The sequence below is a fragment of the Cyanistes caeruleus genome, chromosome 18, assembly GCF_971803275.1.
Source record: "Cyanistes caeruleus chromosome 18, bCyaCae1.hap1.1, whole genome shotgun sequence".
Classification (NCBI taxonomy): Eukaryota; Metazoa; Chordata; class Aves; order Passeriformes; family Paridae; genus Cyanistes; species Cyanistes caeruleus.
The window spans coordinates 8,480,059-8,506,526 of NC_141718.1; the positions used below are offsets into that span (position 1 = coordinate 8,480,059).

Sequence of the window (26,468 nt, forward strand, 5' to 3'; positions counted from 1 at the left end):
ACTCCGGTTCCCATCCCGGTTCCCATCCCGATTCCCACTCCGGTTCCCATCCCGACCCTCGGTCGCTGCCACCGCTGTCACGGCGCGGGTCCGGGCGGGTCCTCCGGACCGGCAGGGGGCGCACGCGGGCCCGCGGGCCTCCCGGGGCGGGGGCGGGCATTCCGATCCCCGCGGCGCGGCCGTGTGACGTCTCGGGCCGTGGCGTTCGCGGCAGAGGAGGAAGCGGAGGGGAGCGGTTCTGACGCGATGGAGGCGATACCGGCACCCCCGGCCTCTCCCGCCGCACTGGTGCCGGCTACCGCCGCGGGGCCCGTCGCCGTGGCGGGGAAGGAAGTGGTATCGCCGGCCCCGAGGCACCCGAAGAAGATCCTGGATGAGGAGGCTTATATCGAGGTAAGGCGGCGGGCCTGGGCCTAGGCCCGGGAGGCTCCGCTCCGCCGGTGCTTGGGCCGAGCGCTTCCAGCGCGGCGGGGTCGGCCCGGGCTGCGGCTCGAAGTAGCGCCGGGGCCGCCCCTCGGGCTCCCGCCCCGCCTGCGGTGACAGCTGTCAGCGCTCTGCCGCCGGCCCTGCGCCCGGGCCTGCCCTGCTGCCCCTGCCTTTGCACTGCTGGCCCCGAGCTGAGCCGGCTCTCCGGGTGCCCCAGCGGAGCGTTGCAGTTGTCTCTCTCTTTGTAGAGCTTAGAGAAAATCATCCAGCGAGACTTTTTTCCTGATGTGGAGAAGTTGCGAGCACAGAAGGACTATCTGGAGGCTGAGGAAAATGGCGACTTGGAGAAAATGAGACAAATTGCTATCAAGTTTGGCTCTTCCTTGAGCAAATCGTTGAGGGACACACCTGCACCCTGTAAGAACTGACTCTGTGGGGCATGAGTGGTTTGTATCTCATATTCCATCTCTGCTTTATCTAACTTGGTGCAGGCAATGCTTTTCTTAAAGATTCAAGGTTGATGTTGCATGACAGCTAAGTGTACCAGTTTCAGCAGTAGCCAGTGTCAGGTGCCTCATGCTGAATTTCTCTTTGATGGTATCTAATAACTTCTTGAGGGAAAGGTTTTGGAAACAGCAGCCTTTTAATAACCATTCCTTATAGGCATCTTTTGCTAAGTTCTTGCTCCCTAGGGAATGTTATGTGCTCTCTACTATGAGAAATTCTATTTTGAATCCTTATTTTAGTTTGTAGCTTTAGGGGTTCTTGTTGCATCTGCAGATGCTTGAGATATTCATGTACTGGGGATAGAAAGTGTGGAAAGCTTGTGGTTATCAGAGGTTCCTACAGCAGGTATCCTGTATTCTGCTTTATGTCTTTCACTTCCAGTTCAGGTGTTTATTAAAGTCCAGCCTCTGCAGTGGGGTTTGGGTAAGGGACTTGTGACAAAGGTCACATGTCACCAGGTGGTGTCCCTTCCTCCCCTGTTGCAGGTGCTGGCCCTGGCCTGGACTCAGTTTGATTTGCTGCTGCTGCTTTTGCTGGCAAAAGCAGGGTGTAGGGTGACAAATATACTGGGCTGTGGTTCTCCTGGGATTTCTCCCAGCAGGAGAAAAATGTCTTAGACGGGGCCAAAATCTTGTCTGAAGGTTGAAACAGAATTCAAAAGAGCATTTTGGAGTTTTTTTCACAAGTTTTAACGTAATTGTTGTTCTCTTGATATGCCTTCTGTGGCTTGTTTGGTACATGATCCTTACAGCAAATCCTGCTGTGTGCTCCAGTAATCAAGTGAATTTTTTTTTTGGGAGCAGATGTTACCCCAGCCACGTTTGAAACCCCAGAAGTGCATCCAGGTGGCCTTCCAGCAGGAAATAAATCTAAAGTTGGCATCAAGACTGCAGAAGAAGGTAAGAGAATTATGTTTCTTCAGCTGAATTCTTCCAAAAATAAATTGTCTGCCAGCAGCTGGCCACTTGTACGTTTCACCTTTAAAATAAATGGCTACAAATGCCTTAAAAGGGTTTATTGAAAGTTGGTTATACGTGGTCCAAACTTGATTTATTATTGCCCCACTCTGTGTGGATCTGTTTCTTTGACCAAGCTTAGTGTTAGTTACGGGTGTGTCTGTGGAAGGATTGCTGCCAGGAGGGTTAAGAGGTAGATACACTGCTCTTATGGAAAGGGAGGCATTAACCTTCCTCAGGCTTCTTCCCTTCTCTTGTCAGGAGAAGCAGAGAAAGATGACAAAGATGCTCTTCCCAGCCTGGACACCTTCTTGGCAAAGCACACGAGTGAAGATAATGCTTCCTTTGAGCAGATCATGGAAGTGGCCAAAGAGAAGGAGAAAGTCAAGCACGCTTGGCTGTACAGCGCAGAGGAGGAGTACACCCGGGTAGGGAATTGCCTCAGCTCTGTCTGTGCTCCTCCAGAGGGACACTGCAGGGAAATACCATTTCACTGTGTTTCTGCTATGGCTCACTTTCCTGGGTCTTGTGACTGCTCTTTGCTTCATTGTGCATTCCTGCTTTTTCCCCATTCTGTCAACAGTCCTGACTTAGTTGCTGAGGCTTTGTCTCTTCTGCAAGCTTTGAGACTGCAAAACACTGCACAGAGTGCAGGTATTGCTGTCCTTGGCAGCCTCTTCTGTAAGAAGGAACACCAGGGAGAGCAGCTGAGCACAGTTCCTGTTGTTTGTCCATCATTATTTGCAGTTGGATTGTCTGTCTTATTTCACTTTTCAGTTTCTGTTATCAGTAATAACCCACTCAGCTGCTGAAGCACAGAACTGCATGAGCGTGGCTGGCTATGCTGCCTTCCTCAGCTACCTGCAGGGGAGGTCCAGGAGCTGTTCTGGGCCTGCCTTGTTGGTCTTTAACCATCAGCAGTGAGCAGCTGGCACAGATGTGTCATTGATGGCTGTGGGATGCAGTGCCTTTTAATGAAGTTTGGCACTGACGTGTGGGTGTTTGCTGCTATTGTTTTGAGGGAGTGTTATTTTTTATCTCACCTATCCCTCAGAGTCTGTTACATACTTTATGCAAAGTTTTCTAGGGCAGGTGGTTGAGCTTGTGGCTGAGCTCTCCAAGTTGTGTGTGCCTGAATAAAAGATTGCAGGAGGCTGCTTCAGACTCCTTTTTTTTCACCTTTTTAAGTTTTTTTCCATTGCCTTTTCAGCGACAAAATGAAAACCTGGCACTTCCTTCAGCTGAGCAGCAAGCTCTGGAGAATGTGAAAGCTGGACTGGATACCTGGGAGTACACAGCTCGAAACACCCTCATGTATTATCCAACAGGTGAGGCACTGGTTCTTGGTGGGTTGGCTCCAAACAGTGCTTACAGCATTTCTCTATAGGACTGAGCAGCTCCTACAGGTAATGCTGTGCTTTTTCTTCTGTAAGGTTGTTTTTAAAAAGTGGGGTTTTTAATTTTTTCTTGGCCTCTGATTCTAAAGTCTGCTCATGTTCTATTTGCCATTGAAAAGCTCACCTGTATTATAAAACTACTTATTTTCAGCAACCAAAACTCTTTCCTGGTGCGCCTTCTTTATGAGCACTTGTCATCTTCATTCACTGTTTTCTTCTGCTCAAAGAGTCCTCCTTGGACTTGTTAGTCTGTTTATTGCTGTAGAAAAACATATATTTTTGTAAATGTAGTTTTCTTTTTTGGCTATAAATGTACAATTGCTAGTTTCTGTGAACCAGTGAAGTAAAGAGCCTTTTTGTAAAAGCTGTTTGGCTTTTCAAGGTGTACCTGATGAGAGTGATGTCTTTAAGAAGCCCAGGGAGGTCGTGCATCGAAACACCCGCTTTGTGAAGGACCCTTTTAGCCAAGCTGTGAGCAAATCACAGCTCCAACAAGCTGCAGCCCTCAATGCTCAGGTTAGATAATTTTACTTTTTACTCAGACCTCGTTAGGCTTTGCCCTCTGGTGTCGTTCATCCCCCCAGAGAGCGCTGTGTGTGTGCTGGATACAGCTGACTCTCACCGTTCTCCAGAAGAATGGCTTTTTCTTTTTTATTTCAGTACAAACAGGGCAAAGTGGGACCCGATGGGAAAGAACTAATACCCCAGGACTCTTCAAAAGTGAATGGGTATGGATTTGTGGCTACCCCCTCTCCAGCCCCAGGTAAGAGGGTTTTCTTACTTCTTCTGCTTTAAGAGGACTATTACTGCACTTACTTTGGTGCTCTGTTTAGCACTTGAGTGTCATTACAGGGTTAGATGAGGAGGTAAAACTTCATGCCATGTATGCCAGCTGGATTCAGGGCTTAAATCCTAGTCCAGTACACTGGTACCAGAAGTCACACTGCACAAGAGGCTCTGAGCAAGTTGCTGTGCCATTGCTCAGGAATCTTCTAACTGTGGGATACTTTGTTAGAACAAACTGATTATTTTTTTCAAGTTGAAAAGTTGTATCTGAATTTGTAGCTGTTCTGCACCAGCCCTGCTGTTTCTCTGTGCTTTTACTGGTTATGCCAACACCTCAACATAGTGGGGCTTTCCCTCTGCAAAACCTGTAGATGGCGTTTGGAGCACCTCCTTTTGCCATCGTAAATGCCTTTTCCAAACCCTGGACAGCGGGATTTTCCAGCCTAATCGGGCTCTTAAAATCCTCTCTACACCTGTTAGACAAGGTGCAGTCACTGTTTGGTACAGGCTGTCCCTGAGGTGATTGGATGGTACATTTGGCTTTACATGTTTCTGTAAGTCCTCTGTCTCTTTTCTTATTTCAAAAGAGTTTCCCATGTTGAAGGAGCTCTCATACAGCGGCCAAGGGGAGGACTAGTACTGTAGAGGGAAAAATGAAAGTGTCACTAATCAAAAGCTTAGCAAATGGAAAAATAAAGACATGGAAAGGGTGGTGCTAAAGAGGGAAAGGTTGTTGTAAATGAGAGGGTGACACAGCTACAGGCAATCCCTTTTAATGGGAACCACATGTTACTATCCACATTAGCTGTGATTTCCTCTGTAGTGGAGGGCCTCCTTTGTTGGTGAATTTCCTGTGTTTCCTAACTTGCTTTTCTCTCTTTTTTGTAGTGAATGAATAGTCAAATTAGTCAAACGTCTTGCATAGACATAACTTGTTGGATTTGTTTTTAGGTGTGAATGAGTCGCCTTTTATGACATGGGGTGAAATTGAAAGCACCCCTTTGCGTCTGGAAGGGTCAGAAAGACCATATGTGGATAGAACACCTGGACCAGCTTTCAAGGTATTTCATGTCAGCAGATCAGCATGAGATTCTTTTCTGGGGGGGAGAACTAAGGAGGGAAAGGCAAGTGAGTAAGTAATAGATTAACGTGGTGTGTGACACATCTCTGGGTGGTGTTCCCCGTCCTTGAAACTAATAATCTAGTTTGTGCTTGGAGGGTGGAGGTGAGCATGGATCCACATGAAATCTTGGTGGAGCTACCTGAGGTGGCATACACACTGCTGGCAGGAGAATGAGATTCTGCATTTGGCGGTGGGCCCAGACAGAGGGGTTTTCAGAGGAAGCTGAAAACACAGCTCAAATTTTCTGGTTTTAATGTGTGAATAGGTAGAAATTATAGCATCTTCCTCTGTCTTTATCTTCTGGCTGTCGCAGCCTGAGGCAGGTGTATCAGTTGAGAGTAGAAAAGACACTCTGGCTTTGCTAATGGCACCTAACCCTGCATGCTACTTGTCTCCTGCTGGTGTCTTTGAATGTGAGCTGTCTGAGACTCTTAGTTTAAGAAAGGTGTAATTTGCTGTATGTGCTTCTGTTTTGTCAGACTCCAAAGGCTTTGACTGGTTCTCCTGCTGTTTAGCAATGCCTGTGTATGCCTGAGAGCTGGCTGGCTACAGGCCAGGCAAGACACAGGTGACATTGTTTGTCTAGGAGAAACGGCAGGAGGAAATGCCAGAGGTAATGGCTGCTTCCTTTACTGGACTGGTTTTACAATTTTTGCTACTTGCTAAGGCAGGTTGAAGGTCTCTGTGTCCTCTCTGGCTTTTATGCAGCAGCAGAGAGGTTCAGGCTGACCCCACTTCTCCCTGCTTTAGATCCCTGTACATTGGAATCCAGCTTTGAAGGTGCTTTGACTCATTTTTTGCAGCACTCTTGAGTGCCTTGGTAAGTGAACTGTGTGGTGCATTTATAGATCCTGGAGCCTGGGCGCCGTGAGAGATTAGGACTCAAGATGGCCAATGAAGTGGCAGCTAAAAACCGAGCAAAGAAGCAGGAGGCACTTCGAAAAGTGACAGAAAACTTGGCCAGGTGAGACTTCTGTTTTGACAGCAGAACTGGGGGTGGGTATTATCTGATGAGATGTAAATCAGCATATGTAGAAAGGGAGAAATGATGGTAAGGAAGGACCCTGGAAGCAGGAGGAGGTACATTTGGACTGAAAGTTTTTAAAAATTAAAAATTTAGAAATTAAAAAAAAAAGCTTAATTCCTGAGAGAAAGTGGCTGGTTGCTCTCCCTGACACTCCTTGTCAGGATCAGTGCTCTGCCCTACAGCCACCCAGCAATGCCTCTGGATCAGTGTCTTGCTTGTTGCAAAGAGGAGAAATGATAAGAGTTGCTTGGGGGGGGATCGCAGGAAGAGCAGAATGGGCTCAAAGGAAAAGCCAGGCAGTGCCACTCAGGTTTTTCTGTCAGTTGTTTCTCTAGAGAGACAGGCTGCATTTACCTGCAGGCAGAATGACTTCTGCAGGCAGTGGGTCTGCTCTGTGGGGGGAACTGATGTAGGGAGGCAATATTGATTTTCCTGCTAAAGGCAGATCTTTTTACTGTAAAATCTCTTAAAATTGTTTATTCTATTTCAGCCTTACTCCAAAAGGACTAAGCCCAGCAATGTCACCAGCTTTGCAAAGACTTGTAAACAGGACTGCAAGTAAATACACCGACAAAGCCCTGCGAGCCAGCTACACTCCTTCCCCAGCCCACACAGGAACTCCTGGTTACAAGACCCCAGCCAGTGGGCCTCAAACGCCCCAGAGCACCCCACAGTCTAGGACAGTATCTCAGACACCAGTATCTCAGGATACTACATCCATCACGGACAATTTACTGCAGCTTCCCAAAAGAAGAAAGGCATCTGATTTCTGCTGAACATTCCAATCAGCACCAAGGTGATAGGGATCTGGCTGTGCTCAGTGAACTGCGGACTGGTTACTGGAAACTGGGAAAATGGCGATAATTTCTTAAAGATACATTTCTGTTTTTAAGAGAGCCATGCATTTAAGTTTGTTTCTGTACAGCTACGTCTCTTTCTTAAGTGGGGTAAGTCTTTCTAAAAGGCTAAACTGGACCTGGCTCCAGCTTGTCAAACTTGAGTTTGTAGTTTGCAGAAGAGGGCACTCAACCATGTTTATACTGAGGTGTGGCACAGAATTTTAGAGAGGTTCTCTTTAACTTGAATTTAAACTGATGCAGTTCACAAATTTGGCTAACTTTGTCATGTTGTTAAAACCAGCGTTCCTTAAGAGGACCCCATTTCTTCCTTCACTCTTTACACTTTTCAGAATGGGATTTGCCTAGCTGCTTTTGCTCAGGCTTTTCTTTTGCAGGTTTTGGGCTTCTTGGCCTGTTCTGCAGCTGGCACAGGGAAGGGATCAGATTTGTTTTATATCTGCTCTGTGTATGACTCCATAGAGTTGCTGATCACGATGCAGGGACGAGTCCTGTGTCAGCCACCAAGACGACAGTGCCATTCTGAAGGACAGAAGTGGTACCTCTGATAGCCACACTGGGGATTTTGTTTGCTGTTGTCCTCCCATTCATTGAAAATTTTGGCTTTAGTCTTATAATGGGCAAAAAAAAGGAAAAGTAATTTTAGCCATACACAGCCTGCACTCAGTACTGTGGTTGCTGCATATGAGCTGACCTTTGTGTATGGGATGAGCCCTTGTGGTATGATCCAGCCTGGAGAAGCATTGTGTACCCTTCTGGATTAAGCAGGCGTGGCCAGATGTGTTCACTTCTTGCAGCACACCTGAGTACAAGACACTACAGTTGGCAGTATTGGCATTTGCTATAGTCAGGTGATGTTTTACTGAGGGAACATCCATGGAAAGTCTTACCCAGCAGCTTGAGTATCTGCGGCCTTCTCTAAGATGTGGGGTGTTGGGTGCTGTGTTTGTCTTGGTGGAGAGCTTCCTTTTGTGTGGTTTCCTCTGCCACTTCCAAAACTTGTGTCCCTGACTGTGAAAAACCCTTCCAAGGGACTCAGTTTTTATAGTGCACCTTGTAAAAATAAATTGATCAACATGGCATAGCTAGGAATCATGACTCAAAATTTAGTAATTTTTACCTTTTTTTTACCTTGAAAGCTATGTTTTTTTCTTTAAGCAAAAAAATTATTCTCAGGTACTCATGAATTAATGTAAAAGGACTGCATTTACTAAGCTTTTCATGCTTTAAGGACTGAACTGACTAAATATGAACCAAGTTCTTACATAATTTAAAGTACTCACTATTTATTTCATAGTGAAATGCTTGTCTCCATTAAGCATAGGACCTCTCCGTTAGGTACACGGGCAGATGGTCAGACCCTGGCCTGCAGTTTGGGTCACTGGGGAGACCAGGAGCAAGGAGTGGATGTGGGATTCCTGCCCATTTGTGGGTGCAGAAGCTCCTCTGAGTGTGGGATGCAGAGAAAGGCTGAGCAGCATTCGAGGGACTGCAGATGGGGTGTACACATGGATCAGGAGTGGGATGTGACACCTCTCTGCCACAGCATTCCAAACTGGCTGTGCTCATACCAAGGTGTAGCTGGAAAATAGGGGAATGTGATATCTGAGGGTGGTTAGTTCCACATTGTGCAATTCATGCTTAAAAGCTGACTGCATTAAATATCCTGTGGATGATGTTGGTTTTGTGTTTGCCCTTAAGTGAATTAACCTAGACAGCCACACTAAAATCACAGTCTTGATTCTGCCACACTGACGGGCCTTCACATGTTTTTGGAAATGGAACTTATTTTCAGTTACATGCTGTAAAACTGGATCTGTTGAAAGGGCTGTAGTGCTCTTCAGATTGGCTGTTCCTGTAATGCCTGCTGTAATGTCTGTTCTCTGCTTCCTGCTGCAGTTCAGCCCCTGCTATCTCTAATTAGTGAATCAGTAAATTCTTCACTGCCAGATATTTTTGCTGCTGTAGCAGTGGCACATAATGTGCCTTACAGGGCCAAATCCAGTGTGAAAAAACATCTTGGTTTTTGATGACTGGTGATTTTCTTTCCCTTCGCATTTTCAGCAGATGATTTTTCCTTTGCTGTTGCAATATATCTGCATTTTCCTATGTGCAAGGCCCAAGCACACTTGCTCCCTCAGCCATACCAGGACCTGGAGCTCTCCTGATGCTGCAGAGGTGGCTGGCAGTGAGCAGTGGTGGCCCCAGGCCTCTCCTGGGTGGCCAGGCTGGCTCTGGTGTGTTACTGGATGCTTGGGAGCCGCGGTGGACCTATGTCCACATAGTGTGAACACCATCACATCCAGAGGTTGTGGGGGCTTGCTATGTGCAGCCTGAGCCTTGGCTCCTGGGCCCAGGCAGGAAGGAAAATGGGAAATCATGGGAGATTCTTGTTCTTTTAAGTCTAATCAAGCTGTTTCTCTGAGCCCTTCACCTTCAGGGCCAGGAGCCTCTCCCTGGCCCCGGGGGTAACCATCTCTGTTGTGGTGCAGGGTCTGCAGCTTTTCACCCATCCAAAAGCAGGTTCCAATAAGGGAGCTGATTATTTAGGTCAAAAGAGAAGCTGTGGTTGGAGTTACTTTTTTGTTTTGGAGGATTGGGCTATTTCTCTGCAAAAATAAAGGAAATGGGTCTACTTTCTTTAGGGGAGAGGGAAATGGAGCAATTCTCACTTCCTCATATTTGCACGTCTTGCCTCAATCCCAGCTTAAGGCTGCTGGCCTAGCAGCAGCTGGCTCCAAGCCCCAGCTCAGGGTCAGGCCAGGGCCAGAGATGGGTTCAGCCACGCTCACCACGAGCCCTTTCCCCCCAACTTCTCCTGGCCCCAGCAGCTGACCTGGCACAGTCTGGGGCAATGGGTGCCTCTCACCCTTTGGTGCTGCTGGGCCTTTGCTCTGGGGTGCTGAGGGGCTGCTGGGCACACAGGTGTGCTTCAGACCCCCATCTCTGGAGCTGGGGGTGCTGCAGGACGTGGCATGGGGCAAACAAGGCCAAAAGCCAGGGATAAGCAGCCTGTGTGCCCTGCTCTCGCGGTGGAGGCATCATAGGATATTTATTTATGCATCACCCTGTATGGTGTAATGCCCAGGCCCTGGGGTGGATAAGGATACCCTGGATCAGTCTGGGGTTGGCCTATGAGGCTGTGCTGCAGGAAGCCAGGCTTGGAACAGTCTGTCCCCACAGCATCCCATGGGAGGAGTGAAGCTGAGAAGTTTAATGCTCACTCTTTGTGCTGGAGGATGTTGTCATATTTCAGGTCCCCACAGGCTCTTGGATCGTGACAGTATTTGGCAGCACATGAGAGCTGGGAAAGTGGGTTTTGGCCTAAATCTTCAGGCAGTGCCCTGCTGCTTGTGACACACTCCAGTGGGTCCCCAAGCACATTCCTGGCCACCCAGTGCTCCTGAGGCCCCCAGGGCTCACAGCTCCAAGCTCACACTTGCTGCAACTCCAGCTCCAGGGTGCTCTTGGTAGGCACCAATTTGCCCTCCCATGTTAAACTGCGCATTTAGGTTTGGAAGAAGCACCTCCCTGGAGCCACTGACCTGAGCAGTGCAACAGCTCCTGGGGGGACAGAGGCAGTGAGTGCTCAGGAAATCACACAGAAGCCTTGTCCCCTGCCTGCAGGCAGCTGACTTGTGGGGCAGTCAGTGACTGACGGGGAGCAGGAGCCATGAGAGAGCAGAAGTAGCTGCACATCCATCAGGAAACCCCTTGAGAAAAGTTTGCGACTGGGTATACTGAGTAATTGGTATTAACTGGGAAACAGTGGGTAAAATCAGGTCAAAATGGTCCTTACTGGCATTGCAATGTTTTATTTGAGAACTACAAGTTGTAGCAAAAGAGTACAAAACATCTCACTGTAAATATTAAAAATATATAAACATTTCCAAGGCACCTTCCCAGGTTTTGGCTTTGACTAGGTTGTACTAAAAAGCTGGAATTCCCTGCAGAGGAAAGCGACAGCTCTCTGCTGACCGTGGGTCAGCCATTGTGTCCAGCCCCTGGCTGAACCTATGTCCTGGTGCTGCCCAAACACACCCTTGTGAGTGAGAACTCCAGAAGAATTTGGGAAGTGAGTGTTGATGCTAAAACTGCCTTTTAATCCCAAATGCTACCCGGGCTGACCTCCATCCAGCACCAGGAGGGTTGTGGCACTGGGCCGCTGTCTCCAGCCACCACCCTGCCCAGCTGACAGTGCAGCAACACCCAGGGTCAAATTCCTACAGGCACCTGTCACTTGCAGGGCCACTAACAATGACCTGAGCCATATAATTAGTGTTCTTTATGCATTTCCTCTCTCTGGGCCTGGGATCTGGGAACGCAGCGTTTCCAGGAGCTATGGAAACACCTGGCTGGCTCTGGCACTGCGGGGTGCTGGCTGTGGGGATGTCCCAGCCCCAGGTGCTGCTTGTCTGTTTGCCAACCTACAGACATGAGAATGTGGACTGTCTCATCCTGCTATGGCCCAGAGTAGTGAAGAAGCAAAAGATGGGAGATGGTTGGGGCTGGGAAAGTCCAGAGCTTTGTGCCTCTGCTGCAGGATAGGCAAGGTGGTGGCACTGGGAAGTCCCGGCAGAGATGGAGGGGACCTGGAAAGGCTGTCCCGGGGTACAGAGGAAGCTGATTGGATCTGTCCCAGCGGGAATGGGAAAGGTTGTCAGGGAGTGATGGATGTGAGCAGGAAAGGACACTCCAGCTGGGGACAGGGAAATGCTGCTCTGGGCGAAGAGGGGACTGGTAGAGGCTGTCCTAAGGAGGTGGAGCGAACTGAGCAAGACTATCCTGGGGGGAATGGGGCTTCCACTCTGGTGAGGACAGAGGGGGCTGACAGAGGCCGTCCTGCGGGCTGTGGTGGCCATCACTGGCCATCCCGCGGGGGGCCAAGGGGCCGCTGTGGGGTCTCGGGGAGCGCGGGGCCCCGCCCGGCCCCGCCCGGCCCCGCCCGGCCCCGCCCGGCCCCGCCCGGCCCCGCCCGGCCCCGCCCGGCCCCGCCCGGCCCCGCCCACCGCCGTAAGTGGGCGGGGCGTGCGCTGATCCTGGCGCTCGGCCCCGCCCCCGAGTGCCGATTGGGCGGGCGGTGCGCGGCGGGAGGGGGCGTGGCGGCGCGGGCACGGCGGCGGGGAGGCGCGGCCGCCATCTTGTGCGCCGGCGGAGCCCTGCGAGCCGCCCCAGCGCGGCCGCCCGACCCGCGCCGCTCCCGCCGCTCCCGCCGCAGCCAGGGCCGCCGGCTCCGCCCGGGGCGGCGGCGAACGGCGGAGGGAGGGCAAGGGAAAAGCTCGGTGCGGACCGGGGCCCCCCGCGGGCCCGGCGGCGGCCCCTCCTCCCGCCGCTCCGCGCGTCCCTCCCCGCGGGTTTGTGGCGCTGTGCCGGGGGAGGATGAACGGAGGATAAATGGTGCCCAAGGCGGACAGCGGCACCTTCCTCCTCCTCTTCCTCCTGGTGCTGAGCATCACCGAGCCGCTGCGGCCAGGTAGGGGTGGCGGCGGGGCCGGGGGTGCCGGGCCCGGGCGGCCCAGGGTGAGCCCCCGGGGTCGCCGGGGACAGCCCGGCTCGGGGCGGAGTGGCCGGAGCCGGCCCCTCCGGGGAGCTGTGGGCTTTGCTGCTGCTTTGTGTGTTTAAACGGAGCCGGGACGCGGCCGAGCATCGGTTCCCTGTGCCGGCTGCCTGGATCCAAGAGAGCCTGGATTTACCCTGGGAGTCCGGGTAAAACGTTCGTGTCAAAGTGTGAAAGCTTGTGTGGAAATCTACATAACCCTGCTGGTAATGAGCACAGAAAATGTGGTGACTAAGTTTTCAGGTGCTTGTTACTTGCCTGCTTTTATGTTGTGGGCCTTGGATGCCTACATGGCCAGGCAAAATGCTTACTTTCGAAGTGCCATTTAATCCTGCCAGAAAGAGGAAAAAAACCCCTGTACCTGGTTCGTCTTTCTGGCTCTGTTGTGCTTCTTTTAGGGAAATAATTTAGCTATGAAGTTTGTGTGCTAGCTGCTAGGCATGGTGCTTAAGATCTTAAGATGATTAACTTAGGAGAAATGGTTGGTGTTTGCGGGTAGAAAACTACAGTTTTTCTAGGTATATCGCTCAGCTGGGGTTTCTTTTTGGGTGTTGAACTCTCTTGGAGCTTGGCAAAGCCCTCGGGTATCATGGGCAGCTCTTGCCAAAGCGTGAGGCTGCCTGGGGTGGCTTTGCAGGTTTGGAAATCGCCCTCCCATCGCACCAAGTGACTGTTCCTGGGTGATATGTGCTCCTAGTAAATAGGAGACTAAGAACCATGGTGTACTCTGAAACCCCCTTGCTCTTTCTCTTCAAAATAAATTTTGTGACCCAGACTAATAAAATATAACAGTATTAATGAACTGAACAGTATTAATGAGCTCACTCTAAGTGAGTTCCCGGCAGAGCTGAAAAACAATTGGGTCAGTGTAGGCAGAGTTATTGAAATAACTAACTTGGGTGTTGAAACGTCTCTGTGTCTGCCTTGTTTTGTTTTAGCTTGTTTTTTTGGCAGTGCAGTGTGTATACAGAGTTTATGATATGCACTTAAGTAGCCAAAAAAACCCCGTTGTGTTGGTAGCCTAGTATTATTGCAGCTAGAGGCTTTAATGGCTGAGAAGGTACTATGTAAAACTGATTTCAAGCAGCTCCTTTTTGCTGGCACAAAGTGCCACAAGCTGCTGGATTGCTGGGTATAAAGGTTCAGCTTATTCAGAGCTGTCTCTGCTTTTACAGGTGGGTAGGCCTGACCCTGAACTCTGTTGGTGTTAAGCATTGTTGCCTCCGAGAAATTAAAAAATGGCATTTTTCATATTGTGTCACATTTGTCACTCCAGTTTGATATTGTACCTCTGTCAGCAGCTGATGCTTGATGGATGAGCACAAGTTTTTCACTTGGATTTACTTTGTTAAGATGAATTATATTTTTCCACTGGTGCTCTAATGTACCTGCTTTAGAGATTGGCGGTGCTGTAGCCTTGCTGGCAGAAGTGTCCTTGTGAACAAACCTTAACTCATCTGCTCTGGTTCTACCCCACTGGCTTTGAAACTTGTAGTGTTAGAATTCCCCTGTGGCAACTCCATAAGCATTCCATGAATTTTGCTCAAACCATATGTATTCCTGAACCTAAGGTGAAGTATTGCAACTGGATATGGTGCTGCAGCTGGAATTCCTTGCTGTATGAGGAGTTCCTGAGTTCCATTTGGAATATACTCATCCATCCTGTTTACGTGGTTGAGCGTGGTGGTTGAGCTGTCCATGGTGATGCTTCTCCCTCCTCAGAGGAGAGCCCATCTCTTCTGGGTGGCATCACAGCTCTTTGCCTATGTCATCTGGATTTTTTTTGGTGTGCTTCATTTAGTATCTTGAATCTGCTGTCTCAAGCAAATCACCCATTTGATAGATTAATAGCACATGATTTTATCCTGAAGCATGAAGTGCAAGTAGGGAAAACCTTGCACATGCAAGTACAGAGGAAATACAGAACCAAATTTACCACTTTAATCAGTGTTGAAAAAGTCTGCCATGCCATCTCTGGGGAGACACAGCAGAAAAAGAGGAGTACTTGGACTTAGAATTTATTTTCCAGGTGATATTTGCTTTACTTTTACTTCTTTAATCCTGGGTGTTGTAGCAACTTTCTTTTTGGTTTAGGAAGGATGCCTGCAGCTTGCTTAGCTTAAATCTGCACTTGGAACTATCAGATGAGTGCTGCAGAGCGCTGGGAGGTTTTATGTACTCGGAGATGAATGTGTAGTCCCTTCACAATTCAGTCCCGGCAGATCAGGCATCTCTTTGTATTTCCATGTTAATTTGACACTAGCTTTGTATCCATGTTCTTGCTGTGCTCTTCAGAAAAATAAAACCTTCTTTTAAGCCTCATCAACTGTAGTATCTTTTCATGCAATCTGAAAGGCAGTGATTTTACATAGGCCTATTTTTTTCCTGCATTTAGGGTGAGGTGGGCTTTAGTAAATTAGGGGGAAATTAATTAAAATTTCTTTATTTTTCCTCTGTTTTTTACTTTCTCTTGGTTACATGAGTCTGTTTTTGTGCTATTGCCATCACTAACAGCACAAGGTACTTTCAACATACCATGACATTGGCCCCAGCTGTGCAGACTTGGGTTCCTGAAGGTGCTGTGGGTAGCTGGATTTTCTGAGCCTGTGGACTTGTAATGGTAATTTTGAACCTTTGAGATTGCCACTTGGATTTATTTTTTTTTTGTCCCAGTGTTTCCATCTTTTCCATTCTGTTTTGACCATATCCTTCGTGTTTTGCCTAGTTGTCCGCTTTATAGCACGTTTTTGAAAGTGTTCCTTCTTTTCAAAGTAGGGAATTTCTCCTTGAGTTGTGTTACTCATTGTTTTTGAATATGCTAGTGTGAATTGAAGCTGAATGTATCAAACTCTTCCAACTAAATGGGTGTAGAGTGAAGGACTATCTTAATATTTCCTTTAAACACTTGCTGATTTTGCTTTGTCTGTTGGGGGATATCTTTTGGGGGATAATTACCACCGTAGGCTTTAACTTAATAAAATGTTTTCCAGGACAACTCAAACCCATCTGCTTCAGGTTATCTGACTAGTTGGCTGAGAGAGCTGATGTCTTTGTGTGAGGAAATATTTCAGTGGTGTGTTAACTGAGTTGCAATAAGCTGTTCTGGTGCTAGCTTAGCTTTTTCCCCGAGTTTCTGAACCAGTGCATTTCTGTCAATTGTTGGAAGAGCATCAGAGATGTAAATTGTTATGAATTCAGTTTTTCACAGTTTGAGAATATTTAGGAAGTTTCTTTTTCTGTTAACAACTCAACGCATACCGCTGAGAAGCGGAGGTTTTGGTGTCTTTGTGTCGTGTTGGGAGCTTAAGCAGTCTGGAATGACCACGCTGACATGTTTCAGAATAGTGTTTAGAGGATTAATTAAGATCATCATCACTAAAGACAATAACATGTTTTCATATTTCTCTAACAAGATACTGCTGCTTGCTAATGGAGAACACTTAAACATGGTCAGGCTTTATATTGGATTTTGTAATAATGGTTTAGTACAGAGCCTTGTGAATGTAGGTCATCGGGCTTTCTTATTAGAGCATTTGCCAGGCAGCTAAAAGCCAATTGAGTTCTTGTTCTTGCAGTGTTTTTTCTCCACTTCAAAGCCAGCTAGGGGAAGTAATTTTATTACCCAAGTTCTGTTTCAAAAAAATATTGCACAATGTACTTAATCTGCAATGCTTAGAAAGACTTGCCAGTGCAAGTGGTCTGGTTAAAACCCCACACTCCAGCTCACAGTTGGAACTTCCCATATGCTTTGGAGCTTGCTGGCAGCTGTGGTTATGCTCTTACAGGTGGGGTGTTGGTGTTTTGACATTATACAACTGACAAGTGTGTTCAGATTGCTAACTTTTTCTTGTCTTTTAGTCAAGAGGTGTTGGTCTTACATACAAGGCAGAACTCATCAGAGTAGAGGTCTAAGCAAACCCATGATCAGCATAGTTTCAAGGTGATCCGCTGGTGTGCTGTGACTGGATGGGTCTGGTTTTGTCCAGTTGAAGTGTATTGATTAATTCAAATGGAGACCCAAATTTATCGGTCATAAAATTTGCTCTGGCCAGTGTTCCTCTGCTCTGGAGAGATTTTGTTGGTAGGCAAATACAAACCCTTATTTTGCTCTTTGTTCACTGCCTCCACGTTAGTGAGAGCTGAGATGAATTATATTTATTCAGGTTCATGTTGTTGCTAGCTGCAGTTCCTGTCTGTGTATTTAGGTGAATTCCCAAGTGGAAAGTTCTAGGAGTGAGGGGTAGAAGGGTTTTTATTACACCTCCTCTGTTAATTTTGCTGAAAGTAGGTCTTGGCCTGTCTTTTAGTCCCGTGTTTTTCCTCCTCATCCCTTTGCTTCTTAATCTACTGGTTTTAAGTTTTATTTTTCTTCCTAGTGTTGCCTATTACTGATTTCTTGTCCTGATGTTTCTTGCTCTGCTGGTTGCTGTTTTTGCAGCTGGAGAGCGAGGATGATGGATACGAAAAAGCTTTTTTGTGGCTGGTCTCAGTGTAGCAGAGACAAAGCAGAAGGTATCAGACCTTATTAGAGGGTCTGATACTTTAAGACTGGTAATTCGTGATGTTAATTATAAAGCAAAATTTTTGAGGCGCAAGTGGATTTGCTGCTACCTGTGGCTACAAAGTAAAGGAGGAAAAAGGAGTCAGTAGTGCTGTTTGCATTGCTTTGGCTCTGAGAAGTAATAAACCAGAGGGGTGCCTTGGGGGTCTGCAAACACATGACTTCTATGCCTCTGCAGTAGGTTTGAGGGCAGGAGAAGGTTGGTCCAAACCAGCAGAAGTGATGGAGAATAGAGCACTGCCGCAGCCTCTCTCTGCAACAGGAGGAGGCAGCTGTGCTTCTTTCTTGGTATTTGAGGGGAAAGCACAGCTAGACTGAAGAGTGAGGAATTTTAGATACTAAGTATGATACTAAGTATGAAAGATGTAAAATCCCCTGGTGAATGTCAGAAAACCAGTCAAGATTTCAATGAATCATTCTGTCCCCTGACATTACCTTTGTTAGGGCTGGTGTTGATGTTAAATTGTAATGCAGGAGTAGTAGCTACCTCTGTGGTCCATCATTGAGTAATGCCTGGGTCTCTGGGTTTTTACTTGGTGATTTCTTGGAACTTTTATAAGTTCTTGTTTGATGCTGGGAGGTGCATATGAATAATTTATTTTGTGATTAGCAGAGCTTCCCATTGTGCAGCGCCAGACCTGTGTACCCTGAGTGGAGCTTCTGATACCTGAAAGTTCTGTCTGGAGAAGAGCCTAGAAGGAATTGAGTAGAATCACAGCTCCTGCCCTTCAGGGCTTAATGTGCATGCTCAGGTTGTTTTGTATTTTGAAGTGGACATGTGCATTGGGTTCTTGCAGTGATAGCCTGGACAAGGAAGGGCTTAGATAAAAAAGGGAACAGAGCACAGCTAATGGCAGGCTCAATGAGAGGCTCTGCAGATCTTTGTTTGTGCAATCTGAAGGGTTATGCTGTGATGGAAAGAACTTTGCTAATCTTTTATTCTCTGTAGGCTGATAGAAAGTTATGGCTAGAAGAAGTATAAGAGATGAGGTTGTCTTCCTATCCCAAAAGAAAATCTGGCAAACTCGGGCAATTCCTGAAGGTGTTAAGCAGATTGTTAATGATTTCCTGTGATAGACTTCAAACACCAAATTATTTTGGTAACTCTAGTTGCCAGTCTGCTTCTTCTGCAGTTACAGCTTATTATTTGTATAAATGCAGTGTAATGCACGGGTCTCTCATAAGCTGCAGCTTTAAAGAACAGAGTCACAGTTTTCCAGAGCAGTTCAGGTGCCAGTTTTTCTGTAGCACTGAGTGTGGTGGGTGCCTGCCAGTGCCCAATCCTTCCTGGCTTTCCATTCTCTGGAAGGGTTTCTGTTTCATGCTGGATGCTTGCTTGGCAGGCTCACATGTTCTCACTGCAGTTCAGTGGTGGTTTTGTAGAGGATCCCGAGTCCAGGAGGAATCATGGATCAGTTGGTGAAGTCACTGATTTGCTGTAGCAGGACTTGAGCAATTTAGTTGCTTAAAAACATGAGTTTGGGATTAACCTTTAATCCATATTCTCCGAACTGTGAAATCCTCTGGCATCTTGTGGTTTCCTGTGAAACTTTAAATTTTTCTTTGTTTTAAAGGGTCAGCCTGGTAATTCTGGGTTTTATGAACAGCATTTTAATGATATTTGCTATATGGAACTCCTAAGGAAGTTCCTAAGGATGTGTTTGCCTTCCATTCAGATAATTTAGTAATATGGTTTTAAGTTTAATGGCTGTTGATAGTTACTGCATTATCTATAGTTAAACTAAATTACATTCAGCTTCCTACTTAATTAAAATTAAAATTGGTTGGTCTAATATTATGTTTAGCTTCTGTTCTGTTTATTGATTATTGTGCTTGAGAATTGTCAGCCAGCTGAGGGAGTGGAAATGTAGGAGTAGCTTTTGCTGGCTGCTCTTGTGCTATTCCCTGCTCTTTTGTCCTTTAACTGATTTTAATTTGACATATTTTCGTTTGTGTAACTTTTTTGCTGTGTTGTCTTCTCTTCCACATGCTGCCTCTGTTGTGCTTCCTTATACCTTTCCCACTATAGGGCCAGTTACTTGGGGTGCCCAGTGGAACTATTTGAAAGTCAAAGTTAGTAGAAAAATGGGATTAACTGCCATTTCTAGTAGAATGATGCTGAATGTTCTGGGCTGGCTGCAAAACTGAGTAGTATTATTGCTTAGTATTTCTATGTTTGGTCTGTTTTAATATTTCTTTAGCAATGTAAATAAAACGATTTCTTCTGAATTAAAAGTAACTCGTCATCTTTTACACACTTTAAAAGAAAACAAATAACCCTGCTTCTAACAGCTGCTGGGTTTGAGTTTGTGCACAAGTAGCATTTTGCCTTGTATGTTCAAACTCTAAAACTTACTGCAGCTTATTTTAATTTAGGGATGGTCAAAACTGCATTTGTGTTTTCTCTGTTGAATTTGTAGAAAAAATTGATACACTTTACTTACTCATCACTGATTAAAATCAGAGGTATAAGAGTACTCTGTTAAGGAGATCTGGGAAAATCTTCATGAAATGTTGGGAATCTTGCAGGAGGGAGATCAGAGACTTAAGTAGAAGCATCTTGCCTCCTCAATTCTGGCAGTAAGCAGGTTGGAGGAAACGATTCAAGAATGCTGTAGTGCCCATCTTTGTCTTTCTGAGCAGTAATGGAATTGAATGTAGTTTATTGATGTTAATATGGCAAAGATCAAGTTTTGTGGCATAGTACCTGACACATGGGCACAATAGATGCTGAAGAGTGCTGGCAGTAGTGCTTGATTTTTTAGAAGGTGTGGAGGATGAGAAAACTACTCTCAGAAGGTTTTGTGTTTTTTTAATTTGGGTTGGATCTGTATTTGCTGACTTCTAGTAGAACTGTTAAACTTAGGAGTCCGATATGTGGAGTTTCTCCTCAGGTATTTGATTTGCTGGGGAAGAGGGAAGCACAGGATGTCCTGCAGTGTGGACAGACGTAGCTGTAGCTGACATTGGCCACATTCCTGCTGTGTTCGGCTTCAGTGGAGCAGGGGAATGCTATTCAAAGGATGAGCCATTTGCTCCAGGACATGACAGCCACTGCACCAGCTCCTGTGCAAAGGGTAAAACTGGGGTTCCCTATTTGAGGTCATAATATTTCTGTGTATTGAATTCTTGTTCTTAAGTGTTCTAGGTGCTTGCTCATCAAGTCTTGCACAAGATGTGAAGAACAAAAGTGAAACAGGAGCAAAAGCTTTTTTTAGTGTGACCTGCATTTGAATAGTTCTCAGGCACAGTTTTCCTGTCTCCCTGATTTGTTAGATTCTTGTTTAGGACCTTGAACTTTCTTAGGGCCCTGTAGAGAACTTCTTCCATGTTAATTTGGTTTAAGATTTTTTTTTAAAAAAAGTTAGTTTTTGGAGAGTGGTGTAGTTGAATAATACCTGGTTTCATAGATAGAACTTTGTCACCTATTTGCTTTAAAGACTACTGCAATTCCTCGTGCTTTAGTTCAGCAAAGTTTTAAAGCACATACTTAGCTTTGAATTGTATATTTTCATTAGATTTGTTAGGATTGCTCATGTCCTGAAAGTTTAAGGAATATGCTTAAATGCTGAGTTGTGTACTAAAAAAACAACAACAAAAAAAGATAGGCACTTTTCTGTTTTCCTACAGAGAAGGAACATGTGTTGTCTTGCTAAAAGTAAATGGGCTTGCTAAGTAATACTGCTGAAATCTGGCAATTCCTACTTTTAATTTAATGGTGGCTACAAATTAGCCTTGATTGCTCTGACAGTTCTTGAATTGCTGTTATTGTGTTTCATCTGGGTACTCTTCTTGTTGAAACGTGATCTAAAAGAAAATACTAATTAAGTTGATGTAAAATTTTGGATTTGAATTTTTCCTGTGAGGAAAATGAGTTTCTGTAGAGTATCTTTTAGATTTTAGTTATTTGGTTAGAGGTTTTTTGTGGTTTTGGGGTTTCTGTTGGTTTTGATTATTTATTTGGGGTTTTTTGTTTGTTTGTACTCCTGTAGTTTATTTGGTCAAAGGGAATACAGCCTCTTCCTCTGCTGATTCTTAGTGAAACTGTTTTGTATATGAACAAAACCTGATCCAGCTGACTTGGTAGGGTGTAGTAATCTTGAGAATACAGGAGTGTATGCCTAGATTTTTTGGGAGTAGTTCTGGGTGGGCAGCTACCACATAATAGCTTTAGATATAGAAGTACTTCAAGCTGCGGTACCCAGGTAGTTGAAGGATTTGTGGTGTGTGGGGGATAATCCATCTACCCTGACCTGGTATATGGATTTTAGGGAGAAAGCATTGTTGTTGAGGCTGCCCTTTTCTGGACACAATTGATGACTTGCTGAGTATATCACTGCTGATGTTGTTCTTAATAGACTTTGTCATGTGTTGCTTCGTCTCTTGGGAGAATTAGTATGTTTTGTGTGTGGCTGTATTTAAGTTCTGTGTGAGGAATAGTGCTGTTTACATAGCACTGCTATTTCCTGTGAGCATGTTTCATAAGCAGTGGGGCTTAATGAAAACCTGGACTCCAGTGGGTTTGTCTATGTCCCTGTACCTCCTCTGCTGTAGTAGCCTTGCCTGACACTGATTTAGTAAGGCTGTATCTTGCCTGTGTCCCTCAGCCTATCCACAGCACATCCTCTGGCATGAAAAAGCTGGGAGTCCTGCAGGGTCTCTTGCAAAGGTTTGGTTACCCCAGCTCACCACTTCCCTCCACTGCCAGCTGGGAAACCAGCCTGGTGGTGCCAGAGTGCCACCCAGGTGTGCTGGCAGGCTGGCACCTGCTGAACAGTGCAAGCCATGTGTGGCTTTCCTGCCCTTTGAAGCTCAAGGAGGTCATCATTTCCTTACCTTGTGCAAGCTGTGGAAAGACATATGCTGTCTTTTCCTGGTCTTGGCTTTTCTCAAGCTTGCTTGAAATTGTTTAGTGAATTTGTGATGTGTGATTGGCACTTTCACTGATCAGCTTTCTTTAGGGAAAGGGTTAAACATTTGGTGCTGCACAGGTTTAAATCACTTGTCACTGTTGTACTAAAACATTGAAATCCTCCCTGAGGCTGTACAGGACACTTGAAGTTCTGAGCAAGGTTGTTAGCGTGGAGAAACAGTAGCCTTTAATTTTGAGCCATATTAGAGGCTTATTAAGTACCCATGGCTTTGGTTTTGTTTGTATTAACTGCTCTTTGTGCCTATGCTGTATTTGGTTTTTCCTTTCTGCCTCTTTACTTATTATCATAATATAACAGGTTCTTGACTGGGGAGAAGCTCAAGACTGTTGCTTAGCTGGTATTCTCACTATGAAAATAAACTGCTTTTCAGTCTGGAATGATGCATTGCCCAATTCTCACAGTATTCTTGCAGCTTAGTTCAAGTAGCAAGTTTTGTTTTCTCTTTGGTTTTGGCAGTGCTGGAGAATTGGGGAATACATTTTTTCTGTTTTAGTCTTAGGAATAAGTGCCCACTTTCATGAAGCTCAAAGTCTGTATTTTCTGAGCCTTAAAAAATTATAGCCAGGATTCCCATTCAAAAAGCTCTGATGTTGTTGCTTTGGATGAATGCCATGTCTCTTGCCTGCCTTTACTTTTTATTTTTTGTAGTTATTTTGATTTCTCTTTCTTTTTTCCATCCTTCCTGGCCTTGAGTTTGCCCTCCAGACAAAGAGCAGACAATGAATTGCAGTGAATGACACTTGTGAGCAAGGAAAAACTGGGTCAGTTCCAAGCCTGTGCAGGGTGTAGGTATAATAAATATAGAATCATAGGATCATTTCAGTTGGAAAAGACCTTTGAGACTATCTAGTCCAACCATTAACCCAGCACTGCCAAGTCCACCAGTAAAACATATCCTGAAGTGCTGCATCTACACCTCTTTTACGTACCTCTAGAGATCATGACTCCATTTCTCTAGGCAGTCTTCCAATGCTCAACAACCTTCTTGGTGAAGAAATTTTTCCTAATGTCCAATCAAAACCTCCTCTGATGCAATCTAAGGCAAATTCCTCTTGTCCTGTTGCTTGTTACTTGGGAGAAGAGGCTGACCCCCACCGTGCTACCACGTGCTTCCAGATAGTTGTAGAGGGTGGTAGTGTCTGCCTTGGGCCCCCCAGTCTGGAAGGTGTTTTACTGGGTGAAGAGCGTGCTCTCTGAACCATGAGCAGCCAATTTATCCACGAGAACGCTGTAGCAAGTCGTGTCCAAGATTTACTAAAATCTACCAGGTAAATGACATCCACAGCCTTTCCCTGGACCACTAAATGGATCACCTTGTCTTAGGAGGAGATCAGGTTAGTCAAGCAGGACCTGCCTTTCATAAACCCACGGTGGCTGGGCCCGATCACCTGCTTGTCCTGTGTGTGCCATTCGTGAAGGATGATCTGCTCCATAACCTTCCCTGGCACTGAGGTCAGACTGACCAGCCTGAAGTTCCCCAGATCCACCTTAGCACCCTTCTAATAGCAGCTGGCTGTCATACTTGCTGATTTTGAGTCAGCTGGGACCAACTGAGTTAGCCAGGACTGCTGGTCAATGATAGAAAGTGGCTCAGTGAGCACTTCCACCAGCTCCCTCAGTACCCTTGGGTGGATCTCATCCAGCCCCATAGACTTGTGCATGTCTAAGTGGCCATAGCAAGTCACTTAACATCTCCCTTTGGATTATGGGGGCTTTGTTCTGCTCCCTGTCTTCCAGCTCTGTTCTTCTGGAGAGCAAATACGAGGGAGTGAGGGGAAGGAGACTGCTACCATTCCTTACTGTGCTGTAAAATCTTTTGATGGATGTTGAGGTGATCTAGCATAACTTACAGTGGCAGAGCACTGAGTAATACTGAATGTTGATGAGTGTTATTCATTAAGGATTTACAGTTTTCAGCTGGAATGCTGTCACAATTTTAATTACTTCATGAAACAGCATGCTGAGGTCATGCAGAAAGTGCCAATGCCTCTAACATGTATTATTTATTTATCTTTGGAACTGATGCATTCCTATTAAATGGGATTATAACTTCAGAATCTCTAATTTTCAGGAGCTGGAATTAGACTTGAGAATCGGTGTGGGCTGTGTTTTGGCTATGAGCATATCATGTGGCCTTTTTCCCCCCCCAGGCTCTATGCTATTAGGTGCTGTTATGCTTTCATACTCTGCTGCACATACTCAGGTCATGACGAACCAAAGCTACATGATCTAAGGGTATTTCCTAAGCATGTTTTCACTATCACGGGTAAATGGCCAAGCATTTTATCTTCTGTGGAACTGGACATCAAAATGGAGTGCTCTATTTTTCTCTTTTATTTCTTCTGAAAGGTTTTAAATTTAATTATTCTATAGGCTTTTAATTTGAAGAATAGTAAATAGAACCAGTTTTATTGAGAAACTTTAATAAACTTTCTATGAAATGGATAACTGATAGTGACACATGAGCTTCACAAATAGTTTTCTTGTCTGGAAAAAGTTGGTGTTAAAGTCTGCTTTCCTCCTACTGTAACTTTGTTTTAAAGTACTGTATGTATTCATTCTGCTACACTGAATGCAGCAGTTGGTGGTATAATGATAAACTCAAAAATACATAATGGATGTCAGACTCACCAAGTGACACAAAAACCTGCTGGCAAATGAATGGTTAGTGAAAACTTCTCTGAGATCTGGAACTGAGGGAAATACCATTTACGTATGGCTTCTCTTCCCTGAGAGCAGAGGCCTTGTATGGGATTGGGGGTACCTCAAAGACAGGTTAAAAATGAGAAAACCTGTTTGAAGACTGAGTCAGAGCATCCTCAGATGCAGTTCACAGTGAGCTTCTCTGTCCCTGAGAACTGTTCAGCAGCTGGTGCTGGCCCCTGCGAGCAGAGGCGGCGCAGGATGGCCCTGCTCCTTACAGGCTGGCAGATTTTCAGGAATTTTGTGAGAGATGCACTGTACCTGCGCCAGTGAACTTCACCTGTGGATTTGGGAGACATCCAAGTTATGGAAACTGCTTTTGCAGTAAGGTAAGCATTACCTTAAGGAGAGTTTTTTCACCTTTCTGCTGAGGACTACATTATGATAACCATCATGATATTGTTGTGTTGGAAGTATTAAGAGTGTTTTAAAGTTCATGTTACTGCAGTAAATACCAGTCTAGAGCAATATTGATTGTGTTATGCTTCCGCTTGAGCATAAATATTAGATATAGAGCTGTGTGTGTGTGTTTGTTTGATGGCAGTGGGTGTGGTGTTCCTTCTGTTGTTTTGTTTCTGGTGCTTGTTTGCAGGCATTTGGTGAGCACTGGTGTTCAGCAGAATCTCCAGGAGTGAAGGACTTGGGGAGTTTGGCTTCTTGCTGGCATGGACTGGGATCTGATCGTACTCAAGCACTGTAGTATGGATCAGGTTATATAAGAAACAGTGATTTAAGAAAAAAAATAATTTTCAATTTTAGTAAACTTATTCCTAAATGTGTTAAAATATGAAAGGATAGTGCAACGTGTAGGTACAGGTCTTAAGTATGTAGGTTGAGTATTATAAAACATAGGAAAGACCTGTTGGACGAGTTAAAATCTGAATAAGAAGAGTTACTGGTCTAAGCACTTGTAGTTAGAGTTTTTGTTAATGCTTAATCAGCTTTTGATGACTGTAATTGCCTCTTGAAATCTGAACAGAATATTCCTTTACAGGTTGGTTCATCTGGTCTGGGACAATGAGTGATTTTTACAATGAGAAAGGAGGAAGTATTTTTGTCTTTTGTTTTTCTTTGGTCTGTAAATAAAAATGGTGCCAGAGGATCTACCATGTCCAACCTTAAGAAATGTTACCAAAATAAGCAAAGTAAGCTTGCTGTACACACAAACCTGCCATTGTTCATTAAAAGCTTATGTATAAAACCAAACCATGTACTTCAAGATTATCTCTTCCAGTACATGAATTTCAGAGTAATAACTTATACTTGAAATAACATTAAATGCTGGGTGTACATTTAATCAAATCTCAATTTCCATACAAATGAAGCTCAACAGACAAGAGCAATTAGTGTAGCAAAAAAAAATGACATTTCTTTGTGTTTAAAACTGAAATAGATTCAAATCCATACTTGCTGTGTAAACACTAACATCTAGTGCATCTGTAGGATTAGCTACTAAAAGACTATCTTAATGTATCAGACTTTACTAACTGGTGAATCCTTTAATCAAGAAAAGTTCAGTAATTGCAGCCAGAAGAACACAAACTTTCATAATCAGTGATTGTAGTCACTGAGTTTAATTTCTGTGTCAAAGCACTTTGCTGAATTGAGTATTATATTTTGGAGGCTTTAGTTTC

At 45.4% G+C, this 26,468-nt stretch overlaps 2 protein-coding genes across 4 annotated transcripts in view; both read left to right on the forward strand.

Annotated features, from left to right (window-relative positions):
• Positions 1–116: 116 nt before the first annotated feature.
• ESS2 (ess-2 spliceosome associated protein) lies at positions 117–8,755 on the forward strand. Of its 2 annotated transcripts, XR_015277806.1 has the most exons (11): positions 164–393; positions 675–843; positions 1,737–1,832; positions 2,151–2,317; positions 3,100–3,217; positions 3,669–3,802; positions 3,947–4,049; positions 5,024–5,133; positions 5,675–5,808; positions 6,044–6,159; positions 6,713–8,755. XR_015277806.1 is itself a non-coding variant. In XM_086856343.1 (10 exons), exons 1-10 carry the CDS (start codon positions 247–249, stop codon positions 6,996–6,998), a joined length of 1,446 nt encoding a protein of 481 aa, XP_086712469.1. In that variant the 5' UTR covers positions 117–246; the 3' UTR covers positions 6,999–8,755. The 2 variants fall into 2 exon arrangements, 1 of the variants encoding a protein (XP_086712469.1); XM_086856343.1 differs by lacking the exon at positions 5,675–5,808 and having other exon boundaries at positions 117–393.
• A 3,559-nt stretch (positions 8,756–12,314) lies between these two features.
• DGCR2 (DiGeorge syndrome critical region gene 2) overlaps positions 12,315–26,468 on the forward strand; it is a 45,142-nt gene continuing 30,988 nt past the window's right edge. The window contains exon 1 of one of the 2 annotated variants that reach the window (XM_023937573.2): positions 12,315–12,552. In XM_023937573.2, coding sequence (XP_023793341.1) covers positions 12,474–12,552 — 79 coding nt within the window. In that variant the 5' untranslated portion in view covers positions 12,315–12,473. Of the gene's footprint in view, positions 12,553–25,927; positions 25,980–26,468 lie in introns of those variants that run through there. The other variant, XM_023937574.2, reaches the window with a different exon arrangement.

Coding starts and splice junctions, on each gene's coding strand:
- ESS2 (XM_086856343.1), top strand. CDS start 247: ATGGAGGCGATACCGGCACCCCCGGCCTCTCCCGCCGCACTGGTGCCG. Junction 1,833..2,150: donor CATCAAGACTGCAGAAGAAG/GTAAGAGAATTA, acceptor TTCTCTTGTCAG/GAGAAGCAGAGAAAGATGAC. Junction 3,218..3,668: donor CCTCATGTATTATCCAACAG/GTGAGGCACTGG, acceptor TGGCTTTTCAAG/GTGTACCTGATGAGAGTGAT.